Here is an 18,329-nt window from a genome sequence, read left to right on the forward strand (position 1 = left end):
TGTTGCGAGACCCGAAACACCCGATGAATCCAGGATACATCACTGATGATGTGTCCCAGTGCATCCAGGAGATGTATCTTTCAAGTGTATAATACATATATCTATATATATCTATAAATATATATATATATATATATATATATATATATATATATATATATATATATATATATATATATATATAAATAACTCATTAATTATCTAATTATAACAAAGAAACACAAACAAATATGGTGTTTTTGTTTTTTGTTTTATTCTCTTTCAAATGTATACATATATTGAAGATTGTATTTAGTATGTGGAATTGTGTATCATGTTGTGAGGGGGGAAACAAACCTCAACCTGTCCGCCACCTTGCTGCCTTATTTGTCAAGACTTCTGCAGCAATACCGTATCACTGTACGCCATAATTATTTTTTGACATGAAATAATACTACATCGTGTAACTGACCCAAAGGGAAACCATATGCTACAGTGTCACCATTTAATAAATATATAAATACATTTTTTCATTCATTCATTCATTCATTTTTTATTTATCTCCTTCATTGAAGTGCATTTTTGATCAATAGACAATTAAACTTTAGCAACTAAACACATATTTACACAACTATGCTCGAGAAGGAACAGGATGAAGAAAATCTTATATTTCCTGCCCCTTTCAACATAATAAGTAGTCTTACTTAATGGATAGCTCAGATTCACAAGCATACAAACCAAACAAATACATCCAAATATAATGAAAACACACAAAAAAAAAACAAGTGCAAAACTTCATGTACAAACCGAACAAAAAAAGTAATAATACACACCTCATGGGATGATACAAAACAAATACAAAACCAGACAAAAAATAAGTAAAATAATAAATATAAAGCTAAATGTAGACACTTACGGCTGTCCATGTGATCTTATTGTTCTGTCTTTATATATTTTTTTCAAATGGAATATATTTGTACAATCTTTTATCTCATTGTAAAGAGAATTCCATAGTTTAACCCCCACCACTGATATGCACATTTGTTTTAAAGTTGTCCTTGAATACTGATGTTTGAAATGACCTTTTCTTCTATGCTCTTCATTCTCAGAAGTGATGACAAACATTTTTAGTAAATTTGCTGGTAATGTTTTACTTTTAGCCTTAAACATAATAGGCCATAAGGTGAACCAGGAAATAGTGGCTCGAAAGTGATTTTCGTTCCCACGTCTGGGCACTACTCTTTTTTTGCATTTTTGCATAGACAATGCCATTGTGGACATTAGGTTAAAAGTTCTCCGCAAAATATCCTGGCGTTTTTTTTTAGAGCCATAAAAAATATGAATTACACAAAAACGAAAATCTTATGCAGCTGTTTTTTTCTTGTAAATGTATTTACATTCATTCTGGAAACAGAATCTCTCACACAAATTGACATTAATACATATACCTAACATTTGAGACAAGTATTTTAGCATTGGTATACAAACCCCGTTTCCTAATGAGTTGGGAAATTGTGTTAGATGTAAATATAAACGGAATACAACGATTTGCAAATCCTTTTCAACCCATATTCAATTGAATGCACTACAAAGACATGATATTTGATGTTCAAACTCATAAACTTAATTTTTTTTTTGCAAATAATAATTAACTTAGAATTTCATGGCTGCAACACGTGCCAAAGTAGTTAGGAAAGGGCATGTTCACCACTGTGTTACATCACCTTTTCTTTTAACAACACTCAATAAATGATTGGGAACTGAGGAAACTAATTGTTGAAGCTTTGAAAGTGGAATTCTTTCCCATTCTTGTTTTATGTAGAGCTTCAGTCGTTCAACAGTCCGGGATCTCCGCTGTCGTATTTTACGCTTCATAATGTGCCACACATTTTCGATGGGAGACAGGTCTGGACTGCAGGGGGGCCAGGAAAGTACCCGCACTCTTTTTTTACGAAGCCTCGCTGTTGTAACACGTGCTGAATGTGGCTTGGCATTGTCTTGCTGAAATAAGCAGGGGCGTCCATGAAAAAGACGGCGCTTAGATGGCAGCATATGTTGTTCCAAAACCTGTATGTACCTTTCAGCATTAATAGTGCCTTCACAGATGTGTAAGTTACCCATGCCTTGGGCACTAATGCACCCCCATACCATCACAGATGCTGACTTTTGAACGTTGCGTCGATAACAGTCTGGATGGTTCGCTTCCCCTTTGGTCCGGATGACACGATATCGAATATTTCCAAAAACAATTTGAAATGTGGACTTGTCAGACCACAGAACACTTTTCCACTTTGCATGAGTCCATTTTAGATGAGCTCGGGCCCAGAGAAGTCTGCGGCGTTTCTGGATGTTGTTGATAAATGGCTTTTGCTTTGCATAGTAGAGATTTAACTTGCACTTACAGATGTAGCGACGAACTGTATTTAGTGACAGTGGTTTTCTGAAGTGTTCCTGAGCCCATGTGGTGATATCCTTTAGAGATTGATGTCAAATTTTGATACAGTGCCGTCTGAGGGATCGAAGGTCACGGTCATGCAATGTTGGTTTCCGGCCATGCCGCTTACGTGGAGTGATTTCTCCAGATTCTCTGAACCTTTTGATGATATTATGTACGGTAGATGTTGAAATCCCTAAATTCCTTGCAATTGCACTTTGAGAAACGTTGTTCTTAAACTGTTTGACTATTTGCTCACACAGTTGTGGACAAAGGGATGTACCTCGCCCCATCCTTTCTTGTGAAAGACTGAGCATTTTTTGGGAAGCTGTTTTTATACCCAATCATGGCACCCACCTGTTCCCAATTAGCCTGCACACCTGTGGGATGTTCCAAATAAGTGTTTGATGAGCATTCCTCAACTTTATCAGTATTTATTGCCACCTTTCCCAACTTCTTTGTCACGTGTTGCTTGCATCAAATTCTAAAGTTAATGATTATTTGCAAAAAAAAAATGTTAATCAGTTTGAACATCAAATATGTTGTCTTTGTAGCATATTCAACTGAATATGGGTTGAAAAAGATTTGCAAATCGTTGTATTCCGTTTATATTTACATCTAACACAATTTCCCAACTCATATGGAAACGGGGTTTGTACTTTAATTTGAATTTAAACCATGAAACATACAAAAAAAAAAAAAAAAAAAAAAAAAAAAAACGCTTCAAAATACCGTAAGTGAATAGCAACCTGTACAATTGAACATACACATGGTACATTTTGCTAAACAATGATGTTTTATACATTAAAAAATTCAGTAGATACTGTGTTATAAGAGGAAGAAAAAAATAAAATAAAATAAAGAACACTTTGGCCCAAAATGGCTGACATCAATCAAAAAATCGAATAATGCCAAAAATGGAAATACAACAAAAACTGCTTTACAGTTTAGAATCTGTACACAATCTGGTATAAAACAATATTTACTTGAACAAAACAATGTGTTGATGTCACAGCTGTCATGATCTGTGGTCTGGTTCATGTGTTTTGTTATTTTCTGTTTGTTTAAGACTCCATCAGTTCCTGTTTTTGCGCTCCCTTGTTTGGTCATCATGGCGACTCATTGGTTTCACCTGCCTCATGTGACACACGCACCTGGTTCTAATCAAAGAAACTATTTAAGCCTGTTGTTGCCAGTTAGTCGGCTGGCGACATTGCTCTGTTGATGTTCTTTTCATGCTCTGTTCATGCCATAGTTCATGCTGATTGTTTCATGCTCTGTTCATACCGCTCGTTCCATGCCTTGCCAAGTAAGTTTTTGTTTATTAATGCCACAGTTAGCGAGTTTTTGTTTCATGTCCATAGTTTACGCCAAGTGTTAGTTTTTGTTTCCTTCGTTAAGTTGTGCTTTCGCCTTGTGCGCCTTTTTGTTTTGTAGTACTTTGAGTTTGAGATTAAATCATGTTGTCCAGAGTAGTCCGTTTGCTTCCCGGGAAAACAATCCTCGCAGTAAGCTGCGAAAATCTCCACGTTATGACAACAGCAGGTCTTGGGTATTTTTTTAAATAAATGTTTTTATTATTTTGTCTTAACTTTGCACATTGTTAAAGCCATATCTCAAAAATTATTTGATATATTTTCCTCAAATTTGGCACAAACTCAAACAATAATTATTATAATTTGTTTTAAGGTCAAGTGCACTGTAACCTCACATTCTATTTTTAAAGTATTTAACTTAAGTAACTAAAAAAAAAAAAGTAAAATACTGTGAGGGATTTTTCTCAAATGTGGCAAAAACTCAACATTTTTATCAGAGAACTAACTGATTAAGTGTGACTTTGCGTATTATGAACGAGGGAGACATTGTTCATCTCTTAGCTATCACTATCATCAGAGCCATCTTCCCATGTGCTTTTATCCTCTATTTCCATGGAAATATTGGCACAATTTTGGCACCGACACAAATATATATAATACAACACGTAATGTCTGTAACTTTACTAGCTCCTGTAGTTTCAATATTTAAACATTTAAAAAAAATTATATTCTATATTATTGTTATTATAAGTGTGATACATTGATAACTATACACCTATAAGTACTACGAGTCTTGACAGTCACGCTCATTAGAAAGTTTCTAATAAAACACATCTCTGACTGATTGAATTTGACTTGTGGACTGGGCGGCTTGCACTGCCGAAAGATGGCGGCCGCGCTGACGTGAATTTGACTTGTGGACTGGGCGGCGTATACTGCCGAAAGATGGCGGCCGTACCTACGTAGTGGCGTGTGCGGACACGGGCCGTGGGGTCTATAGATGTAAAGTAATTTGAAATAAATGAAGACCTAATACTTTTTTATGCTCTATAATAAACTAATAATGACTGATTATAAATAATATAATTTAAGTAAAAACTGCGTGTGAGGAAATCGACGTCGATCTTGCGCATGCGCAGACCGAACATGTCTTCCGGTACTGCTCATTAAGTCCACCGGCAACGACGACGACAAAGGACGAAAATACATCCGTCGAGCCATCCATTTTTCCGCCGCTTATCCCTCAACCGAGTTCGAATCATTTCAAAATGTTAAAAGAGTTGGTCAAAGAGCGGCTAATGGCGGCAGCCGAAGAAATATTTGGGCTGTTCGAAGGAACGATAGCGTCGTACGAGGCGGAACTTTGTCGAACGAGAGAAGAGAACGAGCGACAACGACAACAACTGGAAGCTGCCTGCAAGACTCAACAAATTGTGATACATCTTGAAGGTAAGTTTATTCTTTTTGAAGCATCTCCAGTTTTGTTTATTTACTCATTTAGTAGGGTTGTAATCACTTGAAGGCCGTTCTCCCTTTTCAGTGTCCATGATTGCAGACGAATATTCAACATGGCTCCTGTTTATTTACCTTTCGCAGCGTCGATGTGAATGCACTTGAAAGCTTTACTGGCAAATATACAAACCATGTATAAAAAAGCTGCATGCACTTTTTAAGAAATACTTTTTACAAGATACAAAGGAAAACTTTGATAACTACTGTACCCATTTTAATCAATTAAAAGATGCCAACAACATTCTATGATGGGTGTTTTTCTTAAATATTTAAATCAGTCTTCCATTTCCAAACCCATGCATCATTTTCAGTCCTAGTATGATGTTTATTTTTATAATTCCATTAAGCCTTTCAACATATTTTTAAATTGTATCCTGATTAAAAAAAATGTATCCTCCAGTTTGTGGCTAGTATAAGGTATAGTTTCAGAGGATATACATTTGTACAGCACGTTTTAAAGGGATAAATGGTGAATGCACTGCAAAAAGTCAGTGTTCAAAAACAAGAAAAACAAAACAAAAATTAGGGGTATTTTATTTGAACTAAGCAAAATTATCTGCCAATAGAACAAGAAAATTTGGCTTGTCAAGACTTTCCAAAACAAGTAAAATTAGCTACCCTCAATGAACCCAGGAATACCTTAAAATAAGTATATTCTCACTAATAACAACTGCACTACTATATGAGTACATATTTTCTATTGTTTCATTGAAAATAAAACAGCAAAGTCCATTTGGCTGTCATCTGTTTTTATATGAGACACAATTGTGTCAAAAGTCATGATTTTTTTTCAAATTATTACTTTAAAAAAGTACTTTTATACTTGTGAGTGTTGATGACACAGCTTTGCAACAGTTGATATTCTAGTTTCAAGCAAGTTTTACTCAATATAGGTCATGAAATCTCAGCAACAAGCTGTGATATCTTACTGAGATCATTTAGGACCAAAACCCTTAAAACAAGTAAAACACTCCAACATAAAATCTGCTTAGTAAGAAGAATTATCTTATCAGACAGAAAATAAGCAAATATCACACCCTTATTTGAGATATTTAATCTTAATGAGATTTCAGTTTTTGCAGTATGGGTTATACTTGTATAGCACTTTTCTACCTTCAAGTAGGGCTGGGCGATATGGCCTTTTATTAATATCTCGATATTTTTAGGCCATATCACGGTCTCGATATTTTGCCTTAGCCTTGAATGAACACTTGATGCATATAATCACAACAGTATGATGATTCTATGTTTCTACATTAAAACATTCTTGTTCATACTGCATCAATATATGCTCATTTTAAACTTTCATGCAGAGAGGGAAACCACAACTAAGTCAATTTACCAAAACTGTATTTATTAAACAGTTATTAAGCAGTGGCACAAAAATTCATGTCATTTCCAAAACAGAAAGTGCAAGATTGTCAGAGAAATTTTAAAACAAGCTATTAGTGCACTTTTGTGCATGATGTCACTAAGATGACTTATCAAAACAACACTAAATTAAAGTGCACTTTTTGTACAGAACGCCACTACAATAGTTTAAAACAAATAAAGTGCACTTTTGTGCATGATGTCACACAAGATATTTCAAAAACTGTCAAATAAAAATGAGCTGCATAATAGGAAATCAAATAGTGTAAGTCCTTCGCTATGTGGTAGGTTCCTGCGGACGTTATCTCCTTCTGTTGTTGACTATTTTTTTTCATACAGTGTTGATGTGGAAATGGTTTCTTGGGCATTTTGTTGGTGTGGCACCGAACGGAGATGTTGACATGCGGAGTTTCAAGCACTCTTCATTCTCTAGCGGGTGACTTTTCAAATGATGCTACACATTAGCAGTGGTGCTACTTTTTGTAGCAACGCTTTTGCCGCATACCGTATTTTCCGCACTATAAGGCGCACCTAAAAACCACAATTTTTCTCAAAAGCTGACAGTGCGCCTAATAACCCGGTGCGCTTTATTACGATTCATTTTCATAAAGTTTCGGTCTCGCAACTTCGGTAAACAGCCGCCATCTTTTTTCCCGGTAGAACAGGAAGCGCTTCTTCTTCTACGCAAGCAACCGCCAAGGAAAGCACCCGCCCCCATAGAACAGGAAGCGCTTCACCCGCCCCCATAGAACAGGAAGCGCTTCACCCGCCCCCGGAAGAAGAAGAAAAAACGCGCGGATATCACCGTACGTTTCATTTCCTGTTTACATCTGTAAAGACCACAAAATGGCTCCTACTAAACGATCCGGGTCATAAAAAGACGCAATCTCTCCATCCGCACACGGATTACTACCGTATTTCACAGCAACTGAACCGCACTGTGGAACGGGAGCACGTACGGTGAATATTCGCTCCACAGGGAATGAGAAGTCATCCTTCACTGTGGTTCTAGCTTGCCATGCTAACTTCCACTCATGGTGATATTCAAAAGGAAGACCTTGCCAAAAGAGACCTTTCCAGCCGGCGTCATCATAAAAGCTAACTCGAAGGGATGGATGGATGAAGAAAAGATGAGCGAGTGGTTAAGGGAAGTTTACGCGAAGCGGCCGGGTGGCTTTTTTCACGCTGCTCCGTCCATGTTGATATATGACTCTATGCGCGCCCACATCACAGATGGTGTCAAAAAACAAGTGAAGCACACAAATACAACACTCGCCGTCATTCCGGGTGGATTAACCAAAGAACTCCAACCGCTGGATATTGGTGTCAACAGGGCATTCAAATCACGACTGCGAACTGCGTGGGAAAAATGGATGACCGAAGGCGAACACACCTTCACTAAGACGGGCAGACAACGCCGGACAACATACGCCAACATCTGCCAGTGGATTGTAAATGCCTGGGCAGATATTTCTGTCACAACTGTGGTCCGAGCTTTCCGGAAGGCAGGATTCACAGAACTGCTGCACAACAACAGCGACACTGAATCCGATGATTTCGAAGAGACGGAGCCCGCCATTTTGGAAGCCACGCTAGCGCAACTTTTCAATTCGGACACCGAAGACGAAGAATTCGAAGGATTTACCGGTACGAATGAAGAATAACTTCAGAAAGTGAGCGCTATGTTTATTTTGTGTGTTGTGTGTTGTGACATTAACGTTCGAGCAACATTACCGGTATGTTGCTATTGCTCTACACCATTTTGAATTTTACTATGTTTGTGATTGCACATTTGTACATTTTGGGACAGAGTTGTTAGAACGCTGGTTTTCAATATATTATTAAAGTTTGACTGAACTATCTGACTGTTTTTTTGACATTCACTTTAGCGCAGCGTTTTTTTGACATTCACTTTAGCGCAGCGTAGGCGCGGCTTTTAGTCCGGGGCGGCTTATTGGTGGACAAAATTATGAAATATGTAATTCATAGAAGGTGCGGCTAATAATCCGGTGCGCCTTATAGTGCGGAAAATACGGTACTTGTTCACCATCTACCCGCTTGAAGCCAAACCACCGGCAGGCGATGGGCTCCCTGCTATTTTTCTTGGGAATTAATTATTCCTTCATTTGTTACCAGATTCGCACCTTCTTTTTCTCATATTACCACCAGCACCACAGCTAACGTTACTATGCCGCTACTTGTCTGCTCGGCGAGGGCGTATGACGTTGCACGCGTGACAGTATGTGACGTATGTAAGAAGGTGCGCTTGTTTTATGTCTCTGTGAGAAGCAGAGACAAGAAAGAGTGACAAACGCCTGTAGTGTAATGCCCGCAGCTAAAAGCAACTGCGTGAGAACGTATACTCCAATATCACCATATAGTCATTTTCTATATCGCACAGAGACAAACCCGCGATATATCGAGTATATTGATATATTGCCCAGCCCTACTTCTGAATATATTATATTGAGCAATACATTCTTATGTAGTTTAGTTTATTAAGGATTCCCATTAGTCTACACCGCAGTGGAGACTATTCTTCCTGGGGTCCAGGCAAAAAACATCACACAATCACAAAACAAAAGATTACAATGCAGTACAACATGATCAAATAATAAAATGTTGTAATACAAAAATAGCAACAACAAAGAATCAAAAAAAGTAATAATAACTTTGAGTTTACATAATAATGTTCATACCAAAGATAAAAAGAGCAATATAAAAATAGATATATATATTTTTGCAAAAATAAAACAAAGAACCAATGGCCTAAAATATACACATTAGTGTACCAGAGACAAACAATAAGTGACGAAAAAGTACCATCCATCCATCCATTTTCTACTGCTTGTCCCACAATCAATAAGATAGTCAATAAAAACAGTCATGACATGACTAAATGACCTCAAATATACCTACAAATGAGGCATAATGATGCAATATGTACATATAGCTAGCCTAAATAGCATGTTAGCATCGATTAGCTTGCAGTCATGCAGTGACCAATTATGTCTGATTAGCACTCCACACAAGTTAATAACATCAACAAAACTCACCTTTCATGCACAACCTTTAAAGTTTGGTGGACAAAATGAGACAGAAAAAGAAGTGGCATAAAACACGTCCAAGAACGTCGGAAAAAGTTATACATGTAAACAAACTACGGTGAGTTCAAGGACCGCCAAAATTAGTAGGACAAAACAGCGCTCACCAAATACTCGAATCAGTGAAGCATGTTTAATATAAACAGTGTGCTTTGTAACATTTGGGGAGGTTTGTGTCATGTTTGTCTTCCTATAGAAACCATATTAAAACAAAAAATAGATTTTTTTTTCCCCTCATCTTTTTCCATTTTTCATACATTTTTGAAAAAGCTCCAGAGAGCCACTAGGGCGGCGCTAAAGAGCCGCATGCGGCTCTAGAGCCGCGGGTTGCCGACCCCTGCCCTATACATTACAGTCTTTTTCAAAACATCAGTTTTGGGTTTAAGACGGGTGAACGCACCTCTTAGGGCTAGCCTGGTACCATAGTTGTGACTGTCATTAGCAAGCAACAGCTGAGAATACAGATATGAAGGTTTATGGTATGTATAGATTTAAAAAATAAAATAAAATCAAACTACAAGCTAGTCTTTCACCAACTCTCATCCATGACAATTCAGTATGCATGATCTCAACGCCGGTCCTAAATGAGCAATGGAGAGCTAGTCTGGCAGCTCGGTTTTGGGTAAGCTGGACTTTATTTAGTTCTTGTTTAGATGCATTAGACCAGATCACTGGGCAGTAGTCAATATGTGACAATACACGTATAGAGTGCTTTGTGGGCGGGATAGAGGCGCTCCCATTGACTCCATTCTTGGAATTAGGATAGATGGCATTTAGCGAACGTTTATTTACAACTTAGAATGTATAAAAACGATAAACATATGTGTTTTTGTCTTAAATAAGGATTGTGAATGATAGGCAAAAAAAAAAGTTCAGATCCCCTTTAATGTTTTTCACATTCCTGTGAACATGTTGATGGAAAGCGAGAAAATGAATACAGTGAGTAGAACAATTATATTTGATACTCTGCTGATTTCGCACGTTTTCCTACTTACAAAGCATGTAGAAGTCTGTAATCTTTATCATAGGTACTCGTCAACAATGAGTGGCAGAATCTAAAACAAAAATCCAGAAAATCACATTGTATCAGTTTAGATTATTTATTTTTAAGACGTACTTTTTACATGATTCAAAGGAAAAGTGCCCTGTTATGAATTGAATTTGCACATTATTCATGATCATTATGTGAGACAAGATCACACACATCTTTCCCTTCTCTGTGCGTTTTTGAATAGTGAAAACCTGTTACCATGAGGCGGCTAACAATGCAGGTAATGGGAATTCTTCTATTTCGCCTATGAATACATTTTTTAAACAATTCCGTTTTATCTCCTTCTGTCATGATCCGTTACCCGGGTCATGGCGTGATTTATGTTTAGTACCTTGTTTTAGTCTGTTTCCTGGCTGCACCCTCTTTCCTTTTGTTTACTGTTGGTTTCCATGGGCACTAATACTCCACACCTGCCCTTGTTTAGTAATTAGTGTTCCCACCAAGTGTTTTGGTTAATCACTCCCCTTTATAGTTTTCAGTCACCCAGCACAAATTGCTGGGTCAATGCTTGCTTTCGCTGCATTCATGTTACTTCTCGTTTTTCACCACGCTCTAGTGTTTGTTCCCGCACTCTAGAATTCCTAGCTGTTCACCCTTGGTGACAATTAGATTTTTTGCTCCACCCTTGTTTAGCGTCTGAGCTTTTGTATTTTTTGTCCTGCCTTAAATAATTCAAACTCAATCCTACCTGCACGCTGCTCCTGCTTGTCTTTCTGCATTGGAGGGAACACGACCATCGCAGCCATGCGATCCAAACCTAACACCCTCAAGCTGCTTCTCCGTCATACACACCATCGGCAATGTTTCAGTATATTTTATGAATAAATGTCTGCCATTATTTTAACATTCTTGGCTGGCGTTAGACTCCCCCTGCTTCAGTATGGTGCAGACTAGGGTTGTACGGTATACCGGTATTAGTATTGTCAGGTTCAAACACTGATGACATCTATTAAACAGACAAGAAGCAAGGAATTAAACAGAGCCAGAATTCAGTTTAGCTCAATTGAGGTGAAACGTCTGGGCTGTATTCTGACAAGTATAGTACTGCGATACTAATGAATCATATTTGGTACTATACCGCCTTTTAAAAGTACCGGTCCCCCACATCGTGTCATGCAGACGAGCATGTTCGCCAATGCACAATCACAAAGTACTTACAAGCAGACACAGTGTGTAGACAGAAAAGGGAGACATTTAGGCTGAATAACTAAAGATAAAAGTGAAATTATAAGACTGAACCACCCTCAGGAAGAGGTGCTTTAAGACATGGCTAGCGGCTAATGTCTGGCCGCAGTCAGCAGTGATGTAATGACTTTAAAAAAAAAATTTTTTTTATAGAGTCACATTATGTAACCGCTGTTGATTACTTGCATGAGCAATGAATACAACAAGTTGTTACAGAGGTCAATATCAAATTCACAATAACTGTACTATCATAGTTATTACACTATCATATTGTCTTCGGATTATCCTGTAAACAAAAGATGCAAATATTTTACTTTGATGTGAGTGTGTAGGGTTCATCCATTCACAAGGACCAAGTATAGGTGTGTGAGTGTCCAGTGTTCATCTATTGTTCATGCACACGTACTGGAGGTGTATAGCATGCGCATGGATCCTGCATAGACAAGTGTGTGTGTGTGTGTGTGTACACAGAAGAGTGTAACATACAGAATGTTGTCAAATGAGGTTAATACATTACAAAGGTACGTACCTGAGTCAGAGTGATACTTAAATAAGTCAGTGTCATCATTGTCATTATTATAGTAAGAGTATTTCATGAGGATTCCAATTTTCCCAGTGCAATCATGTTCACTGTTATCCCTCTTCGTTGGCATATTTGCTAAGTACACTTATCCTATACAATCTTTTAAATTTAAGAAATTGATACTTTTTAAACCCTCCTTGTCACGATTGGGTCGCATCAGGACGTGCAGATAGGAACATGATTTATTTTTTTAAATCAAAGGAGGCAAGGCAAGGCAACTTTATTTGTATAGCACTTTTCATACACAAGGCAGACTCAAAGTGCTTCACAGACAACAAAGTGAAATGAAAGAAAATAAAAGCAAAATTTAAAATGCAGACAATAAAAATAAAAACAGGGCGGACGTTAAAAGTTAAAAGATTAAAAGATTTAGCTGAAAGCTAAGGTGATCATAAAAGTTTTCAGTCTAGTTTTAAAAGTAGTCAAGAGTTGGGGAAAGTCTGACATCTTCAGGAAGTTTATTCCAGCTATTTGTTTCATAGTGACTGAATGATGCTCTCTCTTGATTTGAGTTTACTCTGGGAACCGCTAACAGATTGGTCTCAGAAGATCTTAGTGATCTAGTGGGAGCATATCAGTGATATACTTCGGCCCTAGACCTTGTAGTGATTTATATGTGAGCAGGAAAATTTTGAAATAAATTATTTGATGTACAGGGAGCCAATGTAAGGATTTAAGAATTGGTGTAATGTGCTCACATTTTTTGGTCTTTGTTAGAACTCTAGCAGCAGCGTTCTGAACAAGCTGTAGCTGCCTGACAGTTTTTTTGGAAAGACCTGCAAGGAGACCATTACAATAGTCTAGGCTACTGGTAATAAAGGCATGTACAAGTTTTTCTAAGTCTTGAGCTGACATGAGCCCTCTAAGTCTTGTTACATTTTTGAGGTGATATTAGGTCGATTTTGTTACTGATTTGATGTGACTGTCGAAATGTAAATCAGAATCTAAAATAACCCCAAGATTTCTGGCTTCATTTAAGGCTTTCAGGGACAGTGATTGAAGGTGTTGGATGACTTTAAACCTTACTTTTTTAGCACCAAAAACAATTATCTCAGTTGTATCTTCATTTAGTTGTATGAAATTTTGGCACATCCAGTGTTTGACTTGCTCAATGTACTGGCACAGAAGATCTATGGGGCGATAGTCATTTGGTGATAGCGCTACATAGATGTGGGTGTCATCGGCATAGCAATGATGGTCAATGTTATTATTTTCAAAGAATTTGTATTTGTATTTCAAAGAAGTACAAAAACAGAAAACAAGCCGAAGGGACAACGTGCCGATCGCACTGGACGCTAAAGCTGACACTTGGCATAGACTAGAGATAAGGAATACTAATGTAACTGTGGCAAGAAGCAAACAATGAAGCCAGACTGGGCGTGGCGAGCAAGGTGAATAAATAGCTCTCTGGTTAGTGGTTGACAGCAGCTGAGCGTGCCGACCACTAACCAGAGGCAGGTGAACCCAATTAATCCCCATGGAAACTAAAACAAACTCAGAGGTGCACAAACAGGAACTAAGAGAGTCCAAAACTAACAAAACATGATCCGGGCCACGGATCATGACACTCCTCAAGTTTATTCCACAGCTCAACACCATGCCGTGGAATGAACACGCTGTTTCCCGAAGTTAATTTGTCCTCTTAGGTTGCATTTACATTCTCTATTTGTTAACGTCTTGAGGATATTAATTGGAAGCAAATGATTTCTTACCATATACATTATTTGTAGAGTTTTGAATCTTATTAGGTCTTCAAATGTCATTATTTTAGATTTGAGAAACAGAGGGTTTGTGTGTTCCAAATACCTTGTATTATGTATAACTCTTATAGCTTTTTTTGCATGATAAGAATGTCACTAAAGTACCAGTAGAGTGGAAAAACAAGTTGCCTCTGTATTGAAGCTATTATCATATACATATATATATATATATATATATATATATTTGATTTGTAAAACCAAAAGACTTGCAAAGTTTGCAAATTAATAGATATGATTAAAATAGTATCAATCTCACAGAGATTCCTTAGCCATTTTGAGAGTTAATGGGGAAGCCAGTCACGTGATCAGTGAGGTCACGCTAGGAACCGCAGATCCCTTCCCTATCAACAACAATGCTAATCAGACTTTGTAAGAGCCTACAACAATTACTTTCGGAAAATTCATTTTTACGTAATCACTTTTCCATTTGCCTTATGCCCTTAAATTACATTTGTAACTGTATTTCTGATGTGACTTAAGATGAGGTAATGCAGCAATCTACTGTTATTTGTGGCTCTTATTGTTATATCTTAGTCCGTGTATGTATTATACTGTTTATGATGTCAAATTCTGATGTCTGATTTTTACGTACATGTTTTTTGTTTTGCTTTTATTGTACATACCAGTACTACAGGTGGTAGTTAGTCTCTGGCTACAATCTGGCACATTTACATTTTTATGTCTATCAATGTGCATTGTCCAAATAAATGAATAAGTCAAATATAAAGTATCATTAAAAGATGGCTAACAGTAACTCAAAAGTTACTCCGTACAGTTTTTTTTACTAAATACTTACTCTTTTTAAATTTTTTTGAATGACTACTGTTATGATCCGCTGCCCGAATCATATTCCGTTTATGTTTTCAGTTCACTTGTGTTCTCAGCAACTGTTGAGTTTGTGTTTCTCAGTTGCCATGACGGCAGATTATAGTCACCTGCCTCTGGTTAGTGTTCCGGACGCGCACCTGTTGCCCGGGCACTAATCAGAGGGCTATTTAGTTTTCGTGCTGGCCTCACTCGGTCTGTTGGTCTTGTTTGCTCCCATGCAACAAGTTACGCTCTTGGTTTCGCTCATAGTCTGCATTTTTTATATTAGCATCTTTTGGCTACCCTTTTGTTTTCCGTGCCGTGGGCACCGCGCAGCATATTTTTGTTCTACAACTAGAATAAATCATTTATTGTCACCTGCAAGCCGCTTCCTGACATCCCTCTGCATCTTGAAAAGACGACCTCCGGCATCACAATGCCATGCAACCGTAACAGACTACTTTTTTCTTTTACTTGAGTCATATGATTCTAAAGTAATGTGTAATGTGTATAAAGTCATTTTAAAGTACAGTACTCTTACTTGAATACAATTATGCTACCTGTGCCGGGGTGACTATAACGCACACATATTCTCTATTACCAAGGGACAAGTTATTTTCTCTTGCCAGACGGCAATTAAGTCAGTGGTGCCAGAAAACAGATCTGTAATTATGGTCAAAGAAGGTAAAAAAAGTGCCTAAATAGTCTGTAAACTTCAATCAATACAGAGTTACTTCCAGTTATGTCTGTCCTCAGTGACATTAAAGAGGAAACAAAAGTTTGGTAATTGTGTTCTTGTGCTTGACAAGACATTACATGGTTTGTCAGACAAAAATGAAGAAAAGGGATCATGTTTGTTTCTTGCAGACATTCAGCAGCTGATTGGTCGTCAAGATGGACTTCCCCCTCAGCCGCAGGAGGGGAGCTTTACATTAACGCAGGAGGCTCCACAGTCCCTACAGGTCAAAGAGGAAGAGGAGGACCTCTGGATCACTCAAGCGGGAGAGCGTCTTCTAGGGCCGGATCTGTCTGGTGTCTCTGTGAAGATTGAAACCCCTCAAGACAAACCACCTGAGTCCTCACACCGTCATCAGAGTACAGGTCAGGTGCCTCCAAGCAGCAGCTCACTACAACACATTACAAAAGACATTGGAGACCACTGTGGAGGATCACAAACAGACAATCTCTTAGTTCTACTCTCAGACAGTGACGGGACAACGTCACACTGTCCTGAGGACCGCGACAACACCAAAGAACCTTTGAGCAGCGATACAGACTGTGAAGTTGTTATGAGGACTCACACTGACAACAAACACTCTGAATGCGCTGAAAAGAAGACCGGTAAAAAACTTGGGAACATAAGAAAACGCAGAGGAGAAAAATCTTTCCGTTGTTCGTCTTGTGATAAAGCATTCCATTACAAGTCAGACTTGGTAAATCACATGAGGATACACACTGGAGAAAAACCTTTCAGGTGTGTAGTTTGTGGTGAGCAATTTGCTCATAAGTCCAATATGAAGAGACACGCAATAAATCACACAGACGAAAAACCTTTCATTTGTTCAGTTTGCGGTAAAAGATTCTATAATCAGTTAACTATGGAATCACACAGGAGATCACACACAGGAGAAAGGCCTTTTAGTTGTTCAGTGTGTAACAAAACATTCTCTCAAAATGCAACTGTGGTGAAACACATGAGAACACACACAGGAGAAAAACCTTACGGTTGTTCCTTCTGCAGTAAAGCATTCTCTCAAAAGACAAATATGGTATCACATATGAGAATACACACAGGAGAAAAACCTTATAGTTGTTTAATGTGTGGTAAAAGCTTCTCTAATAAATCAAACATGCAAAAACACATTAGAATACATGGGAGAAAAAACTTCTAATTCTTCAGTTTGTAGCGAAAGATAATCGAAAAAGTCAAAACTGGTGAAACACTTTAAGAACCGGACACATGTAAAATGCCATACTCCTGTTACATTTTTGTTAAAACATTTTACTTGGCACATCACACATGCGGACACTCTGGGCTTAGAGGTAGTGATGTGTGATCGTAGTTTAGATGACAATAACGATGAGTGACCTAAAAATACAGAAAACGGTTAAGTTAAAAATAGCAAGGCAACAATCGTAGTCTGAAGGAAGACAGAGACACACTCACATAACTCAGGACTGCTGGATCGGACTGGAAGACCCAGGGGCGTATTTAGTTATTTGAGGTCCCAAGTCAAACTTAGTCATTGGGGCCCTCCACATAACATAAACATAGTAATTTAGTATTTTGTTAGAACTGTATCAACACTTTGACTGTAATTTATAGGTACATCAATCGACAATATAGTACAAGCCATTTTTAGAGACCATTTTTATTGGTAGCATAATTACACCGGATGTGACGCGCAACACTTTATTGTGAAGGGCATAAGTTTTACTGGTGGAAAAGAAAAGTGCTCTTTCAACTCTTTATTGTAACGCTCTTGTGGTCGACTTTGGAGAGCTTGACAAATGTAAAGTGTGACGTGACGGAGTGGGACACAATGTTGTATAAATAATTGTAGAAATGTAGCTCCCATAATGAGTTGTTTTTTTTAATTTTATTTTTGTATTTAATCTTTTTTTATGTGTACTTTTATTGTCCTTTGTGTGTTCTGTGTACAGTGTTAGTGACTTAGGAGTTAATTTAATAATATTTTAGATATAAGATCTGAAAGTACTGTATACATTTAGACATAAGCAGGGGCTCACCGCTCTCTCTCTATTTCAGTTTGGCGTTGAAAATGTTGAAGAGCCCTGATTTTAAGGGTTCAAGAACTCATGCATCACATATGTGACACACGTTTGGCATCATACGGTTAACCCTGGAAGCTATTGAAGAAAAGTTTTATATTTTTAATATTAAAAAATACTCCTATGAAGTTCCATTTTGTTTGTTTTTTAATTTGTGCATGTGCACTACAAGTCTAGCACAAATAATTTCCTCGATCACATGACCTAGAAGCTAGTGAACAAATATTTGTAATTTATTATTAATTATTATTTTTTATATTAATTAATATATTTATATCATATATTCTATTTTATAAAATTAAAAATAGAAAAAGTGTGCATGATACCAGAAGGCTAGTACAACTAATGCCAAGTGGAATTCCGTTCCTAAGTCGCATGACCTAGAACAGTGGTCCCCAACAACCGGGCCGTGGCCCGGTACCGGTCCGTGGATC

General features: G+C 37.7%; 1 protein-coding gene across 1 annotated transcript; it reads left to right on the forward strand.

The window, feature by feature from the left end:
* The first annotated feature begins 4,883 nt into the window (after positions 1–4,883).
* Positions 4,884–18,030, forward strand: LOC133614754 (uncharacterized). The gene is made up of 2 exons (XM_061972968.1): positions 4,884–5,178; positions 15,970–18,030. Exons 1-2 carry the CDS (start codon positions 4,998–5,000, stop codon positions 16,992–16,994), a joined length of 1,206 nt encoding a protein of 401 aa, XP_061828952.1. The 5' UTR covers positions 4,884–4,997; the 3' UTR covers positions 16,995–18,030.
* Positions 18,031–18,329: the final 299 nt, after the last annotated feature.

This window comes from Nerophis lumbriciformis, linkage group LG17 (genome assembly GCF_033978685.3).
Source record: "Nerophis lumbriciformis linkage group LG17, RoL_Nlum_v2.1, whole genome shotgun sequence".
NCBI classification, from domain to species: Eukaryota; Metazoa; Chordata; class Actinopteri; order Syngnathiformes; family Syngnathidae; genus Nerophis; species Nerophis lumbriciformis.

What these genes read in the sequence shown, in the direction of transcription:
- LOC133614754 (XM_061972968.1), top strand. Translation starts at nt 4,998, where the DNA reads ATGTTAAAAGAGTTGGTCAAAGAGCGGCTAATGGCGGCAGCCGAAGAA. An exon ending in AATTGTGATACATCTTGAAG is followed by an intron (nt 5,179 to 15,969) that starts GTAAGTTTATTC and finishes TGTTTCTTGCAG; the next exon opens with ACATTCAGCAGCTGATTGGT.